We start from the raw sequence: 19,180 nt of genomic DNA, 5'->3' as shown, positions 1-19,180 counted from the left end.
TTATGCCTTACCTCCACATGTATACATCTTATTTATCATAAATGTATGAAAAATTATTCAAAGGACATTCACCACTTAGGACACAGAATATTTGCTTTTTTTATAGTTTATTGTTTTACAGTGTAAACAATACCCGATTAACAGGATGATGTTAACCCTGTTTCTGCGCAAGTTCTTTCGCCTTAGCTTTCTCTAACTTAGCTATCCTAGCAGCAGATTTGCTGCCCAACAGACCACCACCCCAGTGACGTCTGATTTCATCGTATCTATCATTGAAGTTCACCTTTACAGCTTCAACCAATTTGGCAAAGTTAGCTCTGTCACCAGAATCCACCTGAAAAGCAAAAAAAAGATTGTTATAAAAAAATCAAAACTATGATGAAAGTAGAAATATTGATAAAAATATATCAGATACTGGGGTACTTTTATATCATGTACATTATCATTGGATTGGCTCTATTTGTACTCATCATATTCTAAATTATTATCTATCATGAATAACATTATTACCATAAATTATTCTTACCATTTTTATAGCTACTGTAGAACAAGTTTTACGCCTCACCAGACGTCCCAAACGTGCTTTGCCCTTTATAATGCAGTAAGGCACACCCATTTTACGACAGAGGGCCGGTAGGAAAAGAACAATCTGCATATAAAATCAGTGTGATGAATACAGAAAAATAAATTATTTAAATTATGAAACTGTTTATATATGTAACTCAGAATGTCAGTAGTCATCTTTGAACAATATGTATTATATTAAATATATTCTCAGGTGAAGAAATTCGCGCATCATTGTTAAACTAAACTTATTAAAAAATTAGAACTGTAAATAAAATATTTATTACCTCAATTGGATCCACATCATGTGCAACGACAACAAGTTGAGCTTTCTTTTGTTCAACAAGTGTTGTGACTGTGTTTATTCCACTGTACACCACATTAGGTCTTTTGGTTGGTGTATCTTCCTTCTTTGCAACTTTTTGTTCAGCTCTAGCCTTCAATCTCATTTTTTTCATTGCTGCTGACTCAGGCCTGTATTTTTCCATCATTTTAAATAATTGTGTTGCTGTAATAAATGAAAAATGTTAATACCCATCTTTTAATTATTTAATTGGTTCTTATACTTTTTAATTGCAAACCTGTTTGTTTGTCCAATGTCTGTGTGAACTGATTGATTGGTGGTGGAACTTTCAACCTCTTTTGCAGCACTGCTCTTTGACGTTGGATTCGGATGTATTTGGGCCATTTTACAAAGCGGCTAAGGTCACGAGCAGGTTGAATATCCTGTCCTAAGTATCAAATTTTGTTTATCAATGTAATAAATAAACATGATTTAAAAACTGTACATATAAAATAATATTTTTCCTCACCAATTCCAAAATTGCGGGTACGTTTCTCAAACAGAGGATTGGTCTGTTTCTTCGGTTCAACTTTCTTCACTGCTAATGGAGGAGCAGCTACTTTCTTTCCTACCTTCTTCTTAGGCTATATGATAATAAAAATGCATATGTGAAAATACAAAATTAGAGATCACTAAAATAAACTCACTACTTTTGTGTAATGTTAAACAGGTTGACAAGGTTTTGGTTAGGTATATAGGTTTCAAAAATACTGTTATTATAGTTTAAAACAGTTGTATTTTTCACAATCCAAAAAATGATTTTGTTCACAACAATTCATGCACTTAATAAACGGGTAAACGTACTACATAAGAAAAACATACTTATTTAGTTGTAACGACCCAAAACATGCCGAATTCTAACCATTACAATACATAGTAATAACATGTTTCGGTTAGGAATATTATTTGTATTTGGTAATTTAGTTGATTTACCTTCTTCTGGACCATTTTTTAAAGTGGAAATTTAACGGATCTTTTATATCACAATGGATATAAAAGTTTGTACTACAGAGCACGACGCGAGTACGAACGTCGAAAATGTAAAGAAAGATTCCTCGTGCAGCGCCACCTCATGCAACAACAGCGCCATTTCACAAACATTATCATAGAATTATTCTTTCTAGAGAAAGAATATAGTGATTTTAATTTCTCTTTGCAGCATCTAAAAATGTTGTTAATAATTATGTCTAAAAAATCGTTTTGGTACGTTGATTTGAATAATCTGGAAATAACCACGCCTTGATTATATTTCTTTCATCATAAATATGCACTGAAGAACAAACACATGACTTTATCATTTAAAAATTACATTTTATCTTTAAGCATGATAAAACTGTACTTTTAAAAGTAAATAAAATTCAAATAACAAAATTTAAAACAAGTTATTAACACAAATAAGCGTTACTTTTTAAGATTTTATTTTATACAAAAATATATTTTGAAAGCAAGTTAAAATATGAATAGAATAATTAAAGATTTTTCATAATATTTCTCTTCTTTATCGCAAGAATTTTATGAATTTGAATAATACAACAAGAAATTATAAATTTTTAAAATACGCATGCGCCAGTTAACTCAGGGTATAGGCGTCAGAAGGGGCCGCGCGTGCGACCTATGCGCCTCCAGTTTAGACTATTTTACGATGGGAGACGCTTGGTATCCCAGCTACGTCAGTATTTTGTAGTGTGTCGACGATTCGTCTGCATTACGGTCCTGTCCGGTATTTTAAAAACTTTCGTTGGTCAACGTGCTCGTGATGGTATGTGACTTGGCTGGTTAGTGATCGCTGATTTATCGTAGCATTTACTTCCGTCCATCCGTCGATTTCAAGAAGCCTCACATTTTCTATTAGAGCATACATTTAGAAGCTTTAGCTACAGGTAACGACAGCATGTCAAGAATGATCTTATTACTTTATTTCAAATATTAATGATATTCGAGACACGTTCATTCAAACTTTCTAAAACTATAGAGTGTTTCATAGACTGTTCATTGTTTGCATTGCATGCTGCAGCCGTCATCCGGCATTCTAATGACGGTCACCGACAAAACTTGACAAACTATGACATTTACAATCTATATTGAATTTCTATCCGATAATCCATATACGAATTTAGACTTGAAGAGTTGAATGCAATGAAATATTATAATAGACATAATATAAAATAAGATATTCAATATTGTTTTATATTGCGCGTGAAAACTGATACAAGCGGGGGTGAATTCTCTTCTAGCAATGTAGACTTTCATATCACTTGTTCAGTACCTAAGATATTGCGCGAATGAAATAATATTCTCATTACATTAAAACATTCAAACTTATAAACCAATTGAAAATTGTTTCGAAAACAAAATTATTCAATTAAAACGACTTATTTATACATTATTAATTTATTCTATGAAATCCATTGTGCACTAAGATAATTGATGCTGTAATACAATACTATTGAAGATCACGTTTTCCGGAAGTTCTAACATCTTCACAGTATAAACAACATACCCTTCGATACATTAAATAGTATTTGAAATATTCGTGAAATTTTGCCGGCCTCCAGTTAGCAAACGAATAATCGAATTATTGGTTGGACAGAGCGTTCGGGTCGTTAGAAATGACGATCCGAAAAATTTGCTGTATCGGTGCTGGATACGTAGGAGGTCCTACCTGCAGCGTTATTGCCTTGAAGTGTCCAGAGATCCAAGTGACCGTTGTAGACAAGAGCAAAGAAAAGATTGGCCAATGGAATTCAGACAAACTCCCGATCTACGAGCCCGGTCTGTACGAGGTGGTGAAGATCTGCCGCGGGCAGAACTTATTCTTCTCCACTGACATGGACACCGCGATCAAGGAGGCAGATCTGATATTCATTTCCGTGAACACGCCGACGAAGACGTTCGGTAACGGGAAAGGAAGGGCGGCAGATTTAAAGTATGTCGAGAGCGCGGCCAGAATGATCGCAGAAATTGCGACCGGGGACAAAATCGTTGTCGAGAAGAGTACTGTGCCGGTCAGAGCGGCTGAGAGCATTATGAACATTCTGCGGGCTAATCACAAGCCGGGCGTTTCGTATCAGGTAACGAAATATTTAATATAAATGTCTTTCCGAAGCAGGACCGTATCATAATGTTTGCAGACCCTGAGCACGTCTATACTTTTTCCCCAATTTTTAATTTTTTTTGTTGTTCATTGAGGGGTACTAGTAGTAAACCCTGTACGTGCCGAACATTAAATGTTTCAGGAGGAAAGATAGAGGTAACTACCGTTAAGTCGGACGTTCCAATGATGTCATCTTTTAGCACTATTAGTCACTAGTCAGGGAAAGGGAATTGAACTTCAATTTTATACTAGCGTTTCCGTTGACTCGTAGGGCATTCTCTACTAATGAAACAAAATTTGTTCGAATTTGGTACTTATACTGTTTTTTACAAGAACTATTCGATTTTGTTTTATTCATAGGCTTTACGGTGTTTTCGTAGGCCCTGGGTACGTGAGTACCTAAAGTAAGTAGATATTAGATAAGATCCAAGACTCTGTTCTACAAAACGATTTTTCTGTTCACGTTCATGGAATATATTCCCTGCGTTTTTGCTGGCGGACCATATGGCGCACGTCGTATAAACATTTATTTTTAGAATAACCTATTATTCGTGCATGTTGTTCGACACAATTGGCCCTCGCGGTTGATCAGTGTTGCTCTGTGCGGATACGCTCATGGGCGTTTAAGCACACGTGCTTTCCAAATGGGGCTACGGGATTTCCGCACATGATGTATGCCAAGCGTTTCAAATCTCGGCATCGAGATATTCAAGGACTGACATGGATATATCTGTTCGATTGAAAATAATTGGAAAGAGAGTCAATATTCGTGGTAATAGTATTCAGTCGACCGACGAATGATTTCCATTTTCCTTAGTTTCCATTTAAATGAACTCATTATATTCAGTGTTAATTTATTAGTTATTTATTTTATTTATGTCTGCGTCTATTACGCAGTGTCAACCATTGGTAAATTTAACAATTATTATTCGAATGAGAAGTACATTTGTTATTATAATTTCTTTACTATAAAAAAGCCCAAAGAATTAAGCATTCAGAATAGGAGGTGTGAAGATATATAGTTTATTGAGCCGTCGGAAATTAGATTCAACGATAACAAATGTCAGACATATTTGTCTTTTGATACCTAATCACGTGATAGATATTGTTGCAACGCGAATACACTATTTTAGTGATTTCACGTTAACATTGTTATATCGCGTCCAACAATACGCGATAAGAATTCTGAGAACACCGTACAAAAGCAGTGAAATGAATTAAATATTCATCATTTTGAGGAACAAGAATAGCTAATCAATTACCAAGAAAAATAATTTTTCTAATACGAAACTATTTTGCGCGCCCTTATGATATGTTATCGGATTAACATATTAATTACATTGATATCCAAAGTAAATAGTACGTTGTATTGCAATTTAATTGGATTTTCTAGTAAGCGGAAAACTTCTTTGAACAAGAGATTTTCTGATAATCATCAGCGGTATAAATTCGAAATCTAAGATAGTACCCATTCCTGGGCAACAGTGGATATCGTTTCACACGAATATTGGAATGATTAACTTAACGGTTTGTCAGTTTTGGAGTAGTTGCTCAACAAACTGACGGAAGTAATTACTTTAGTACCCTTTTCTACGTCAGCTATTGATAGAGAAACGGCCAGGCAATTATCTGATATAAGAAAGTTAAAATGGCAACAAAGTTTTCACTGTTTATGTAATACCAATGACATTTTAAACAGAAAACTACGAAATTTGTCTAGCTATCTGTCTAACATTTCTATCTACATTGAACGTTACATAAACTATACAATCAGTTAAGACAACTTTTTAAACGATGCATAATATAAATAGTAAATGTAGTTAGAAATTGTGGAAAGCATACTTAATGTGCAATGCAGCATATAAGTTCTTGGATATTTAACAGAACGCTTTCGCAATTTACCGTTTACAGTGTATACTGTTTTGAATATAATCTGTTGAGAAAGGCGCATTCTAACTCTCGCGTATTGTAATGCACCGTTTATGCTAATGTCTTGTAATGAGATGTAAACAACTTGATAGTGGCAATTTCGGTGCAAATTCAGTCATGTATCACTATCGGACCATTAAACTACAAAATTTTCAAGCTTTTGTCTCCGATAACGTAGAATAAATATTTTTTTGTTATCATAATGACGTTCCATATGTTTCTCGTGACCTTACGAATTATTCGTAAGACATGTCTTTTTAATTTTATTTTTGGCTGCAGAACGCACTAGCTAAATCTGTTCAGAAACGCCGAGTTCGAGTCAATGTCGGAGAGTAAGAGGTTGAATACCTGTTGAATTAACGCCGGCCGTTCGAGCCATTTCTTTCGATGCGCTGGTCGCGCGATCATGACCCTTTTTTCTCTTTCCGGCCGCCTTTTCCATTTATCACGCGTCAGCCGATTATCATTCGTCCACGCTGCAGCGACCACGTATTGTAACGGAGCAAATGTTTGTCCGTTTCCAGATTCTGTCGAACCCAGAATTTTTAGCGGAAGGGACCGCGATCGAGGACCTGATGAACGCGGATCGCGTTTTAATCGGCGGCGAAGATTCCGCAGAAGGTCAAGCTGCCATGGAAGAATTGTGCAAGGTCTACGAGCATTGGATCCCACGGAAAAACATATTAACGACGAACACGTGGAGCTCAGAGCTCTCGAAGCTGGTGAGAAAATTCGTTGAAACGTGGAAACATGGAAAATACCGACACTTTCAGAGCCGTATTCTTCCGTAGGAATTAGCGAACAACATTATTATTTTAACTATCAGATATTATATCAATTATATTCTGAAATACGTTTTGTCAAACAACGTTTATTATAAATTAGTATTGTGACACGGATACTAAGTACCAGAGAAATCGTGGAAAAATTGAACTGAGTTTGAAGAGTTGACAAGGTTGATATGTTGACTAATTAGCTTCTATTGTTCAAGTATTTTTATCGGGACGTGTGTCGAACGAACCTGCTGTCGGAGCACGTGTCTGTTGGCGTCACGCGTTACGATTTTGACTACGTTTCGTAACGTGACGGCACGATTTTTATCGTCGAATCTACTGTTTGGCAAATTCCCGGCGACGATGCAAATGGTTTGCGTAATTAGGTGAAAATTTAATTACGATTTTAGGCCGCCAATGCCTTCTTGGCACAGCGTATATCCAGCATCAATTCTCTGTCGGCGGTGTGCGAGGCGACTGGTGCGGACGTCTCCGAAGTGGCTCGGGCGGTCGGCCTTGACTCCCGAATAGGATCGAAGTTCCTTCACGCATCGGTGGGGTTCGGAGGCTCCTGCTTCCAAAAGGACATATTGAATTTGGTGTACATATGCGAGTGCCTAAACCTGCCCGAAGTGGCTGCCTACTGGCAACAGGTCATAGACATGAATGAATACCAGAAGTCAAGGTTCACCGTGAAAGTGATCGAGTCGCTGTTCAACACCGTTACGGACAAACGGATCTCTATGCTAGGGTTCGCCTTCAAGAAGAACACCGGCGACACGCGTGAGTCACCGGCCATTCATGTCGCGAAGACTTTGCTCGACGAGGGTGCAATGCTTCACATATACGATCCCAAGGTGATTTTCTTTAATGACTGCTTAAAGTGGTATCCTTGCTACAGGCATCCTCACGATATGCGGACGTTCGATTTGCGACGAGAAGTATACCAATATTCTGCGCTCCTTGTATAGGGTATTAATCTGTAGCGAAAGTATGTCTTAAGCAAAAATTAGTTTAGTACGGACTGTGTGAACGCTCAGAAATGTAGGCCACATTCCGTTTAACAGATTGAAATTATCTTTTGTTTCTTAGACTTTGAGCGATGTTGAGTATTATTGTCTGTGTAGTATGAAAGACCCTTTTATATAGTGAAGCGGTAAATATCGGCTTGTGACGTGCATTGGGAAACAATCAGTATATATTTGAAGCTTGATACAATTGAAATTGTCACATCTGTCGTATTGTATGTTCATAGACTCTTGAAGTTGCATGTGTATCTTGTGAAACATCCTGTATAGAATCCTTTCGTTTACCTTCAAGGATTGAGGACATATCGAAAAACTGTTTATGTGTATAGTATTCGAAGGGGATAGCCTGTAGTATGAGCAAGTATTTTTTATATAGATGCATAAGAAATTTCAAGGTTGACTTCAGTTCTTTAATTGAATGACTCGTCGTATAGTCGTAAAGTTTATTCAAACTCTTCTATTTATTGAATAAGGTTGCGGCAATTACATCGTGACATTTCATAAGTTTCTGTTTAGAAATTTATCGAAAGAAATTTATTGAAGGAAGGTATTAATGTAAATTTTGGATTTATTCGTGCAGGTGGAGGAAAGTCAAATTATCGAAGATCTAACACATCCAAGTGTAACAAGTGATCCTGAGAATATAAAAAGTAGGATCAATATTTACAAAGACGCTTATAGCGCTACAAAAGACACGCACGCTATTGTTGTCTGCACAGAATGGGATGAATTTATAGTAAGTGACAATAAACGTTGAAGAAACAACACGAGTGCAATTTTATTCTTCATTTTGATGTATTTTTCTATTTCTTTTTTAGGAATTGGATTATAAACAAATCTATTTTAATATGATGAAACCAGCATACATTTTCGATGGACGGAAAATTTTAGACCATGATATGTTGCAAGAGATTGGATTTATTGTTCAAACTATTGGAAAGAGGATTACAAAAATGGCGATGTCGAGGACTTGGGGAAGTCAGACTCAAATGTAGATGAAGTTGCGCGAAAGGTTATAAAAAATTTAAATTTTATAATTCAACGAATTCTCGTTTCAGTAACAATTACGCGAATGTTTTACTTTTAAAACTTGGTAAATATATAATATACTCTACGTTGCCTCTACACGAAGTAGTTACCCAAGCGGCAATAATTGTATAAAATATTTTTTTATTTAATAAGTTCGTGAGAATTTAAAATTTACAAGGTTTTCAGAGTAAAACATTTGCATTAGGACCGAAGAATTGTGGAACAAGAATAATTAAGCGAAAGTTAATTAGTTCGTAATGTTAATGATCAGGGACAAATACGTTTTATCGACGTATACAATAACGCGCAACGGAAGCAGCGTCATACATTTGTATAAATTTTTTTCAGAATTTGGTAGAGCGGAATAAAATAATTTCCCCTTTATTTTAATTGGAACAATACAAATTGTAACATTATTTGTAACTCTCTATTAAAAGTATGTTGCAATTTCTATTGTAAACTTGTCGATCATGGGCATTTACACGGTGAAATGAAATAGTATTGAAAAGAAAACAAAATTTTAAAAATTTGTTCTGCTGTGCAATATTGTGTACATGCCAAAACCTTCACAATCATAACACCCAAAATACAGTACATTCCTGCAAAATTGTACTTGTTTAGAAATATTTTCATTTTATTTATCAAATACTGCGATAGGTAGTTTCAAGTTTTATATATGTTATTATTGTAATTAAAATATTTTATATCAATAATTCTTCTCTCGCATCTTGCGAGAAATTTCATATAAGGTTCCACTAAGATATGCGAACCTTTTTAGATAATATTTTTACACATTTGAATGATTCCTATGAAATGGTTCCGCCATTTTTTATAATGCGACGAAATTATTACTAAAGTGACTCATTGTTCAGCGATGGAAAACACTTTAGTGTTTAAAGTATTATATTTTTCTTTATAAGAATAGTATTAAGGACGAAATGATAAACATAGCAATAATGTAATTGTTATCATTGAAAATTGTTAACGAAAACAGTTTTATGGAACTAAACGAATGATTATATTATTCATAGAAATTTTACGAATATTAATTCGTATGATTATTAATCTCATTTTACCAAGTTCACGAAATTGTTACAAATTACATCCGACCCTACATTTATTTCATACAATGTATCTTTAATTTTGCGGTTATGTGCGCATAAAATTTATAAATAAATGTTGATATAAATTACATAAAATACAACATTTACTTCTATTCCATTCCCTGCCCTCCGTGTACGAACACGAAAGTATATGTTCTATAATTTCAGACAATATATCCTACATTAGAAACGTTCTACAAAAACAAATTCTGGGAAATACAAATAAATCAATACCAGCGTTACTCTGGACGCATTACCTTCATCAAATTCACCGATTTAAACGTTATAGAGTACCGAGAAGAGAGTTAACGTATCGATAAAAAAAAATCTCCGATTTGTCAAGGACTCGTGGGAATTGTTTACGGCCCTGGTGCAGAAAAGAGCGATGGCGCCGCTGAAGAAACTACTGGATGCAGAAGCGGAGGCAGCAGCAGCGGCGGCAGCGGTGACGGCCAGTAGCGGCAGCAGTAGCAACAGTATGAGTCGCTCGCTCCGCATTCATCGTGAAAACTCGCGAGTGTTCCGCGTGCGTGACAGTGGTGTATTGACAGTGGTTTCGTTTCGGCAAGTGTGAAAACGAGGATGCCGGACCGTTGGCAGCGTGCGATCTCTGCTAGACCGAGCCAGTGATCGTGGTACCAGTGAATCGTTTCGAGGGCCGTTATTTTTTTCCCTTGTCGCGCGCGTGTCCTCTCTTTCTGTTGGCCGAGAGGGATAATAGGCCGGGCCTATCAGCACAGTAGGAAAATGGCGGCTCGCCTTGCGCGAAGTAGACGACCAGGGGCAACGACAGTGTTCTTCGCGTGACGCGCGCACTGTACGCACAAACCTGAGGGAAAAGAAAATAACCTCTTTACGCGATCGGGTCGTGTACTCTGTCAAAGTGTGCGCACGGTAGTGAGTGTGTCTCTGTTCGATCGCGTTGTCGGCGCGGTGAAGGAACGGAGCTGTCGCGAGAGTGATAGAGAGGGATAGAGTGACAGACTGAGAGCCGCGGGCGAGGAAGAGGGAGGGAAAGACATTGTTAACGCATATGCATTATATACAACGCGAGTTGCGATGAGAGCGGGACGCGAGGAACGAAGGAAAGACAACACGGGAACCGAGTAACGAAGAACCACTGTGCGTCCCGTTTGTGCACGCTCGTTGTGTGCGCTCGTATGAGAGCGAGCGGCGATCACACCGGTGACAAGTGTTCCGTCGACGGGGAACTTCGCCTTATCCCCGTGTCGACAAGAAGATGATATTACAAGGCCCGCAGGAGGACCGTCGTGCGTACGTCGATCGCGATCCTCGTGCCGCCGTTTCCTGTCGTCGCCATTGAGCTACAGCCGTTTTTGCGAGAGGAGAGTGGAGGCCGTGAACGGCGGGACGATCACGACGAAAAGCCTCAGGGAAGATGAGAGGCGCGTGCGACGGCGGCATAGCGAGCTTTCTCGCTCTGGCGCTCCTCTGTTTATTCCACACGTCATACCTTGTGGACGGTATGTAATGCTTTTACTGCCCATTCCTTCTCTCTCTCTCTTTCTTTCTCTCTGTTTCTCTCTCGCGCCAATCTGCCGTCTGTCTGTTCCTTTTTCAAGTTTCCCTCCCCCTTCATCTCCTTTCCCTTTTCCTATCCGTCTGTTCCTCTACCTGTCTGTCATTCTTTCTACCGGCGTTGGGGTATAATTTCGAGAATAAACGTTTCGAATACCATTGCCAATATTAACTCTTAGGCAGTTTGAATGAAATTATATTTAAGATAAAATGCAAAATTATGAGATAAAATTATAAAATCTGAAATATAAAATGAAAATTTTAACCTCGTCGAATGTGTACTTTGAAATATATTTCTTTACAGCGATAGTAAACTGTAGGCATTATTGCGGGGAATTATACTATTTGCAAGGTGAATGCTTTTTTAGGTTAAGTAGGATTTTTATGTCGACGAAATGTTCTATTTAGGTTATTCCTACGTGAACACATTGAAACTCAACAGAGATATTTCGCCATAAATATTTTCGATGTCTTTCAAATCACGTATCGTTTTAAACATTTAATTCGAATAGATTGTTTTCTATGTACTATATAAAGTAATTTTTTACCCACCACTGCTTATTTTTAGTGCCTTTAGTTCGACCAGTGTTCCCGCTCTTTTCATCTTTCTTTTCCTTCATTTTCCGAAATGTGTAATGTTGTGTAAGCAACGCGACACTGTGCGCTAAACAGCCGATTAATCTTGTGTGCACGAGATTCTACAAGTACACGAAAAGTATTAACCGTTGCAGTCCATATGAACTCGTACCTCGGACGATTGATACGGTTGTCAATATTTTCCTCCTTTTCCTTGACAGGCTTGCCATGGATTCCTTTTCTTCGCGTTCTCTCCGCGTTAACCGAAACGTCATACTAAACTGAGCAAAGTGGTCGCGACCTGAAACTCGCGAATCTTTCTTGCACGTTGCTCTTAACGAGCTTCTCCATCGGCTGCGTGTCAACCGGTCGTTATGATCGTTTTATAACGATTGTATTAACCCTCGTGCACCGTGTTGTTTTTAATTTACATTGCATTTAAGACATAATCGGATCTATTATACGTATTGGCCCGATAATTGATATTTTATATCTTAAATTCGTTCTTCACGACATTCACGTGCAATTTGTTTAATAGTCGAGTAACTTACAAACACCTTTATACTATTATACTAAACATTAAACGTGAAATGTGGCTTTTTGTCCGTGAAATTTGATACAATATGTTTCCGTGAATTATTGAAAGACGTTACTTGACCAGAGTAGTCACCGTTGCTGGTGCACGTTTCATGGACGCCATTAATTTCAACTGTTCAAATATTCAAATCCTCGAGTATTGAAAATACACCCGGAATATTAAGCGATATTTCGATGAAAGTCTCGACGTTGTTACGTTTAAATTAAATAATTCGACTCAGTGTTTTGCTATATTCGAACGTTCTAGGTGTTCTAGTATTAAAAATAGTTTCGGTTTCTTTTTTTTTTTAAAGATATAATACAAGGTTTTTCGACGCCAATTATTTGTTACGAAAACGCGTGTCTTGTGCAGCTTCGACTTTTTTTTTCATTAACGAAGCCGACGATAAGCGTTATCTCGCGATTCTGAAATCCAATCGTTTTTGACCGATACGTAATCTTTTGTCAATACATTGCAAATGTATGTATGCAATTGATTCTTTTATGAAACACATTCGGGACCGAGTCTCGAACTGATTATTGCGAACATATCCTCGCCAGCTGTTCTTTTATTTCTGCTTTCTGTCGGTCGTTAAGTAAGACACTTTCTGGTTAGCATTTTTCCTCCTGCTTGCGGCTTACTGACCTTTCTCTGACATAATTTACAAATAAACAACACCGTGCAAAAAAACCCAGTAGAATGCTAAACCTGATCAGACTCTTCTCGATGTGAAAAAGGTTTCTTCAATAAAAGTTCATCTGTTTACAGACGTTTTGTAAACATTATTTATGAAACATGTTTTTAACTGTTTGTCGATTTGTTTCTTCAAAATTGGAGTTACTTCTACTTTTTAGGGATACCGTTTTATCTACTCTGAAATGTAGGTCCTCATGTATATTTATCCTAAAGTGGCGCTGTTCAATTCAACCTCTCCAACTACTTGAAATGCATTCACATTGTTCCAAATTCTGCTCGCGCTTTTGCGGCCATCTTAACACCACACAATTATTTTCGTACAAGTGTCTGATATAAGGAGCACGTATCATTTAACAAGCTTTCGGACCTCTAGGGATGTAAGGAACTTCTTGTTCGCCATTTATAACTCATAATGCCATAAACTGGTGTATAAAACGAGCGACAAGGAAAAGTAGCAAAATACTATTGACTATTGTATATTCATTCTTTTGTGCGATAGATCATAACAAATTACAGTAATTAGCTTACAGGGATCATGTTCGAATTTCTTTTGTATGTTTCTTCGAGTAAGATTTTTCAATCTTGAATTATTCAATGATAATTATGTACAACCGCGTGTACTTACATCTTCGTTGACAGAAAAAAAGAAAAACTTCTTTAATAAATCATAAAATTGATCTGGAGGCAATATAGGACCGCTGACACGTGTTTAATAACCGAAATGCAGAAAGGTGGATGACATTAGTCCAATGCAATATCGATCTGAAGAGACAATGTGCGGCTCAAGTTCTACCGGCGGTACAGTTTTATCGCGGTTATCGAACACCCCCCTAACTAGCAACGTTTATTGCGCGTTGACGCCTCGGTATCGTCCTCAGAACTTATCAGCATTCTCGGCAAGGGAGGGCACCGTGGCAAACAATGACTTTCATCTTCGGCATCGCGTCGGAAAGATTTTCCCGCGGCCGTGATCCGTCATACGTCTGACGCTCCTTGTTAAGCTTTCGTAATGGATTCATCATTCACCCTTTACAGAGTAGAACTTCGAACGCTCCACCTACCGGCGGTTATTCAACAATCTCTCTTTTAAACGTAGGAATAAGTTTTTCAATGGCAACAGCAATTTGAATCGCGCATCGTCGTGGCCCTTTCAAATAGGACAACGTAATTTTCTTCTTAGAGTGACTATTTAAAAGAAAATCATTAAGTTATTCACGTAAGAACCGTCAACACGATTAAGCTACAACCTACGATAAGTTACTAAGATTATTCAGTAAAAAAGTAATTTAACTGTACGCTATGATAAGCTATTAAAATTATTCAGTAAAAAAGTAATCCAACCGTTAAAGAAACAAGCTGCTTCTTTAGTTCGCACGATGACCAATGAATTGTTTTTACATTTGCCTGCAACTTTCATGAAGTGCAACGTACGCTTTTTTTCTAGGCATGCGTTTAGTTGTTGCGTTAAGTACGGAATTACCGGTCGCGCAAAAATCTTGTTGACAATCGTCGCTCGTTTCGTGCCAGCCATTACCCAGTTTCCACAGGGTCGAGTCGCTCGAGTCACGTCTTCGAATCCGCAGTTCTTGTTTCACGGGTTCTTACGACTATTAGCGTTCGCAGATAAAACGGTCGTAGGTTGGGGAAAAAGGCTGTTGGCATCGCGGCAACGACCTTAACGAGACGCTGTCTGCCACCAATGACGAGCGAACCGCGGACTGCGAGTACGTGATCCTCCGCGATCCGTGACGCGAATCGGTTCCAATAGAAACACGATTTTCGCCCTTAACGCCATCACTTCGCGACATGCGTTCAACGGTAGGAATTAATTCGATGCTCTCCCGTTTAACCGATTGCAAATCCACTTTTAAATGTCACTTCAGAGATATCAGGAAGTCGTTGAAGGTAGCGTCGACAGTTTCGGCATCCTTTTCCTCTATAAATTGTAAATCTTACAACTTAACACGTTGAACGCAGCGAGAGCACCGGTGAGCCACAATCGAATTGTATTACTGTATTTCATTCAGTTAAATCACGACTATTTGACAACATTTCTATATTATAAATAATGCTACCCAATACGGTGACATTCAGCTAGATGAACGTGCAACAAAAATAATGCAATTCAATCGAATGATTTAACCCTCCGACAAGAATGTTTTACACTTTTCGAAAGCTTTTCCATAAGACAGCTCAATTATGCATCAAAGTCTCACATACTAGACAAATGAAACTACATATCAATCTCTCATTACTTGAATAATTAAATTATTCGTTTGCAGTTTTCGAAATTATAAGTCAAAGCTTGAAGGCTCCATTATAGTGGCATTCGGCGGCAAAGGGTTAATATTACGCGTATGATACTCTATGAAATCGTGCGGCATTTAACGTGCTAATCGTAAATTCGTCATTTCCGATGAATAAGAAAACAGGTCGAAGAACGAGCACCTATGTTCGGCACAGAAAAGAAAGGAAGAAGAGAAGAAACGGTGGCCTTTATGAATCCTTTATCGAAGCTGCCCGTTCGAGGCTGACTCGATTCTTGGGCAGCAACGTGTTCGGCGCGAGGCTATAGTGCAAGGGGGTTTCAGCTTCGCGAAAGACCGATTCACGGCAATAAACAAACCTCACAACAATGTATCCGGCGGCTTAAGTGAGGTTGATAATAACAAGAATTTATATTTAGCGAATCGAGTTTCCAATCTGCGCGACGTGGGTGTATCTCTCTCTCTCTCTCTCTTTCGCCCTCTCTCTTTTACTCTCTCTCTCTTTCTCCCTCTCTCTCCCCCTTTCTCTCTTTCTCTCTCTCTCTCTCGAATCGCGGAGGAAACACTCGTGTAATCTCCCGCGCCTAACAATACGCGCCCGACTGGGTACAGATTTATCCCGTTGGATAATAAATTCCGTGGTTGAATTAACACGTGTTACACGGGCACTTCGTGAATTACAATTTCGCATTTCGCCAGCGTGGGTGTTATACGCTTCCTCCGCTTTCCATTTCTCCGGTGTAGGCGTGTCTTTCCCCGTTCCTCGAGAGGAAACGCTCGTGTAATCTTCTTAATCCGCCGCGTACGTTTAACGCCTCCTCTGTTTCTTTTTTCCTCTTTTAGTTTTGTACTTGCTGCCAGTACACTATAAATTACACGGTATTACCGCACACGGCAATTAACTCGTTACCCGAGAAATTAACGCGTTCGGGCCGTCTGGCGTCCACCGGGATAAAGGTCTGGGACACTTGTCTCTATTTTAACACGTTCGACGCTAATAATAACGCGACTGGGTGTCCTGTGGACGGCAATTCGAACGGGAAGGATGTGATTCCACGTGAAAGAATGAATTCGATAGAAGTACAGTGAAATTTCATTGTTTTCCACGTTCGCCGTGTCGTTTTCTATGATTTTTGGGTACATTAGAACCCGCTTCGCCCGTTGTGACTCGTGATTTTCGATTCGCTGGATTTCATGTGATCCTTAACTCCTTGTAATTTGCAGATTTTCGCTTGACAGGACGGGAAACGATAAGTAAGAAATCGTTAAACGGTACGAGAAGGAAAGATATTCGGAGTCTCGGGACTCGTTCGAACCGAATGCTCGATCGGATTACATGAAATGCAGATTGCACCGTCATTATCGTATTTATCATTTTATATAATATTCGCGCATACAAAAGGAGATCGACCAAGATGTCATAAAAGAGGCAAGTCTTGAGAAGTTATTACGAGATAATTGTTTTGTTTATGATGGGAAAAAATCGGCGAATCAATAATTTATAACCAGCTTGCGTTGATGTTATATCGGTTTTGCATTTGCTAATCGGAAACCAAGGAAATCTATTTCCCTTCCGCATCGCTGATCGCAAATTACACGGAAAACGAGCTGTATTCTGGGATTTTCTTTTATTGTCGGCATCAGCGGACGATTCTTGATCTTTAGAACGGTTATATACAAGACTTCTCAGTGTATCGATAAACTTTAACGAAGATTTCTTTATCGGGCAGAGGAGTTTATGGTTTCAACGATTTTTGCTGTTGTTCCCATGGTTTCTCGACGGCTTGCGATCGTATCGTCTGTAATAAACTTCGATCGCCGGTATAAATTACATTCCGTCTCAGCCGTTCGGACGAATAGTTGCCGCAACCTCGATTATTTTTAATATTATGCGAGCCGCTAAATCAAGCCCGTTGTTTACAGTTAGGAACGATTACCATCTCATTTCTGGTTACACCGTTAGGTAGAATTTGCATGCTAAAAATAGACTATGACGAAAAATCGCTCTTTTGCGTGTCCACGAATCCCTCGCCCGTTTTTTCTTTCTTTCTTTTCTGTTCTTTTTTCTTAATTAAATTACCCTCTGTTATCGGTTTCGCGTATCATTGAAAGATTACCGAGAAAATTGTCCCTCGGGCTTTGTTCTCGTTCGCAGTAGGACGTCGATTTTTCGTTTTCACTTTCCTCGCGCGACGAGTCCCGATCGCGACTCAATTATTTATTTAAATGAACTTAGACAGTATTGCCCGAACGATCGATTGCCGTTCTAAATATGACTCATCGTGGCGAGTTCTTAATTTTCTCTTGCGCGGCTGCCGACGACCGCAAGAACCTCTTTCCGATCGTTTCTTCGGTAGATAATTGAAAAACGAGTCCGTGGGACGAAGACAAATGACTAGTTTCTAGTGGGAAGTTTAGGAGAGAGCGTAATAAATAAGAAAACAAATACAAATGTCTGAAAATAATATAGAAACATCGAAGAAAATCTGAACGGAACATGAATGTTCTGAGAAATGCGTATATAAAAGTTTCAGAGATAGTAAACACATAAAAATGTCAATAATCAAGTAAATGCTTGGAAAAAATTGCGAACATGCGAGACAGTATTTTTTAGAAAAAGTCCCTGGCGACTATTGATTCACCCTATAAGTAGGTCGCGTCGGTGCCGACCGAGTTCGCGATCGGGAATCGCCGATCCTTGACGATATCCTCTATCAACCACCGTCCGGAGATTATCTTTCAAGGAATTGTCGGACTGGAGCAATGACGCTGGAACGCGTACCGTCCGCCGTGTAATGTATTCCGTGGCGCAGATTCGTGATTGGCCGTGTAACCATCGCGCGATTCGTATTTAGAGCTGCGATCCAACAGCGAGTCGAATGGGGACTGGACTGATCTCGAAATTTGCGCTCGTTACACCGATGGGATCTAAACACGACACGCAGTACGCCCGAAATTCTTAATAGCGGCATGATATCGAAAATTCAGCACATGACGTGCAAACCATTCCGAACAGGAAATCCTTTCAGCGTTGACCCAGCTTCTCGTCGAAGAGACGTTTAACCTTTCCACTTAAAGGTTTACTTCGAAAATCGTTAGAGTAATGAATTTAATTTTAGTGGTCTTTGCCACATGCTTCAGAAAGCAACGCATATCTTTCGGCCCGAAGGAATAGAAAATGAAACTTTGGATAACACAAATGGAATTCGATGTCCTTATAAAATAAACTAACAGTCAATTTATAAGAAAATTATATATCTTTAGATTCTTCGAATCTGAGTAACTCTGGATGATTTTCTTCGCGTTCGTGGAGACAAGGAATCCCAAAATTGCGAAGAGATATTTCAGGTTAAGATAAATAAGTATCTGTAATTGAATTAAGGAAGATTAGAATGTATTCTGTTGTGTAATTCGAGCAACGAATCAATTTTTGCGCGATCGGAATATCTCGCCGAGGTTGACTGTTCGATCCCACAAGGAAATTACATGGAACAGCGGCGAGCATTGAATGGCGAAGGTTCGCCGGCTACTTTGCGCGAGACCGAGCTCCTGTTTCGTTAACGTTTTGTTAGCCGTTCGCCGTTCAACTCGATTATAGTTGCTCGGTTCTGAGCGCTTTCGTATCGCGGTCGCTCGACAAAAGCTGTTTGCGAGGGAAGTTT

General features: G+C 38.6%; 3 protein-coding genes across 11 annotated transcripts in view; 2 read left to right on the top strand and 1 right to left on the bottom strand.

Annotated features, from left to right (window-relative positions):
- Nucleotides 1-90: 90 nt before the first annotated feature.
- RpL7A (ribosomal protein L7A) lies at nt 91-2,011 on the bottom strand. Its single transcript, XM_031983206.2, has 6 exons — nt 1,841-2,011; nt 1,377-1,491; nt 1,146-1,295; nt 852-1,072; nt 527-649; nt 91-334 (listed from the first exon to the last, which is right to left on the bottom strand). Exons 1-6 carry the CDS (start codon nt 1,853-1,855, stop codon nt 152-154), a joined length of 807 nt encoding a protein of 268 aa, XP_031839066.1. The 5' UTR covers nt 1,856-2,011; the 3' UTR covers nt 91-151.
- A 487-nt stretch (nt 2,012-2,498) lies between these two features.
- Nucleotides 2,499-9,967, top strand: sgl (UDP-glucose 6-dehydrogenase sgl). 6 transcript variants are annotated; one of them, XM_031983198.2, is made up of 6 exons: nt 2,499-2,666; nt 3,560-3,978; nt 6,455-6,652; nt 7,114-7,560; nt 8,312-8,467; nt 8,550-9,967. In XM_031983198.2, exons 1-6 carry the CDS (start codon nt 2,522-2,524, stop codon nt 8,724-8,726), a joined length of 1,542 nt encoding a protein of 513 aa, XP_031839058.1. In that variant the 5' UTR covers nt 2,499-2,521; the 3' UTR covers nt 8,727-9,967. The 6 variants fall into 6 exon arrangements, with proteins under 6 accessions (XP_031839058.1, XP_031839062.1, XP_031839060.1 ...); XM_031983202.2 differs by having other exon boundaries at nt 2,516-2,682; nt 8,550-9,961; XM_031983200.2 differs by having other exon boundaries at nt 2,533-2,682; nt 3,498-3,978; nt 8,550-9,955.
- A 283-nt stretch (nt 9,968-10,250) lies between these two features.
- babo (TGF-beta receptor type-1 babo) overlaps nt 10,251-19,180 on the top strand; it is a 59,989-nt gene continuing 51,059 nt past the window's right edge. For 2 of the 4 annotated variants that reach the window (XM_031983196.2, XM_031983195.2), the window contains exon 1: nt 10,251-11,347. In XM_031983196.2, coding sequence (XP_031839056.1) covers nt 11,263-11,347 — 85 coding nt within the window. In that variant the 5' untranslated portion in view covers nt 10,251-11,262. The remainder of the gene's footprint in view (nt 11,348-19,180) is intronic. The other 2 variants (XM_031983197.2, XM_076371373.1) reach the window with 1 other exon arrangement.

Source organism: Nomia melanderi, chromosome 10 (assembly GCF_051020985.1).
Source record: "Nomia melanderi isolate GNS246 chromosome 10, iyNomMela1, whole genome shotgun sequence".
Classification (NCBI taxonomy): Eukaryota; Metazoa; Arthropoda; class Insecta; order Hymenoptera; family Halictidae; genus Nomia; species Nomia melanderi.
The sequence above is the reverse complement of the archived record's forward strand: the minus strand, read 5'-3'. Positions and strand labels throughout refer to the sequence as shown.

Coding starts and splice junctions, on each gene's coding strand:
- RpL7A (XM_031983206.2), bottom strand. Junction 1,296..1,376: donor TACCCGCAATTTTGGAATTG/GTGAGGAAAAAT, acceptor TTTGATACTTAG/GACAGGATATTCAACCTGCT. Junction 1,073..1,145: donor GACATTGGACAAACAAACAG/GTTTGCAATTAA, acceptor CATTTATTACAG/CAACACAATTATTTAAAATG.
- sgl (XM_031983198.2), top strand. CDS start 2,522: ATGCGCCTCCAGTTTAGACTATTTTACGATGGGAGACGCTTGGTATCC. Junction 3,979..6,454: donor AGCCGGGCGTTTCGTATCAG/GTAACGAAATAT, acceptor GTCCGTTTCCAG/ATTCTGTCGAACCCAGAATT. Junction 7,561..8,311: donor TTCACATATACGATCCCAAG/GTGATTTTCTTT, acceptor TTATTCGTGCAG/GTGGAGGAAAGTCAAATTAT.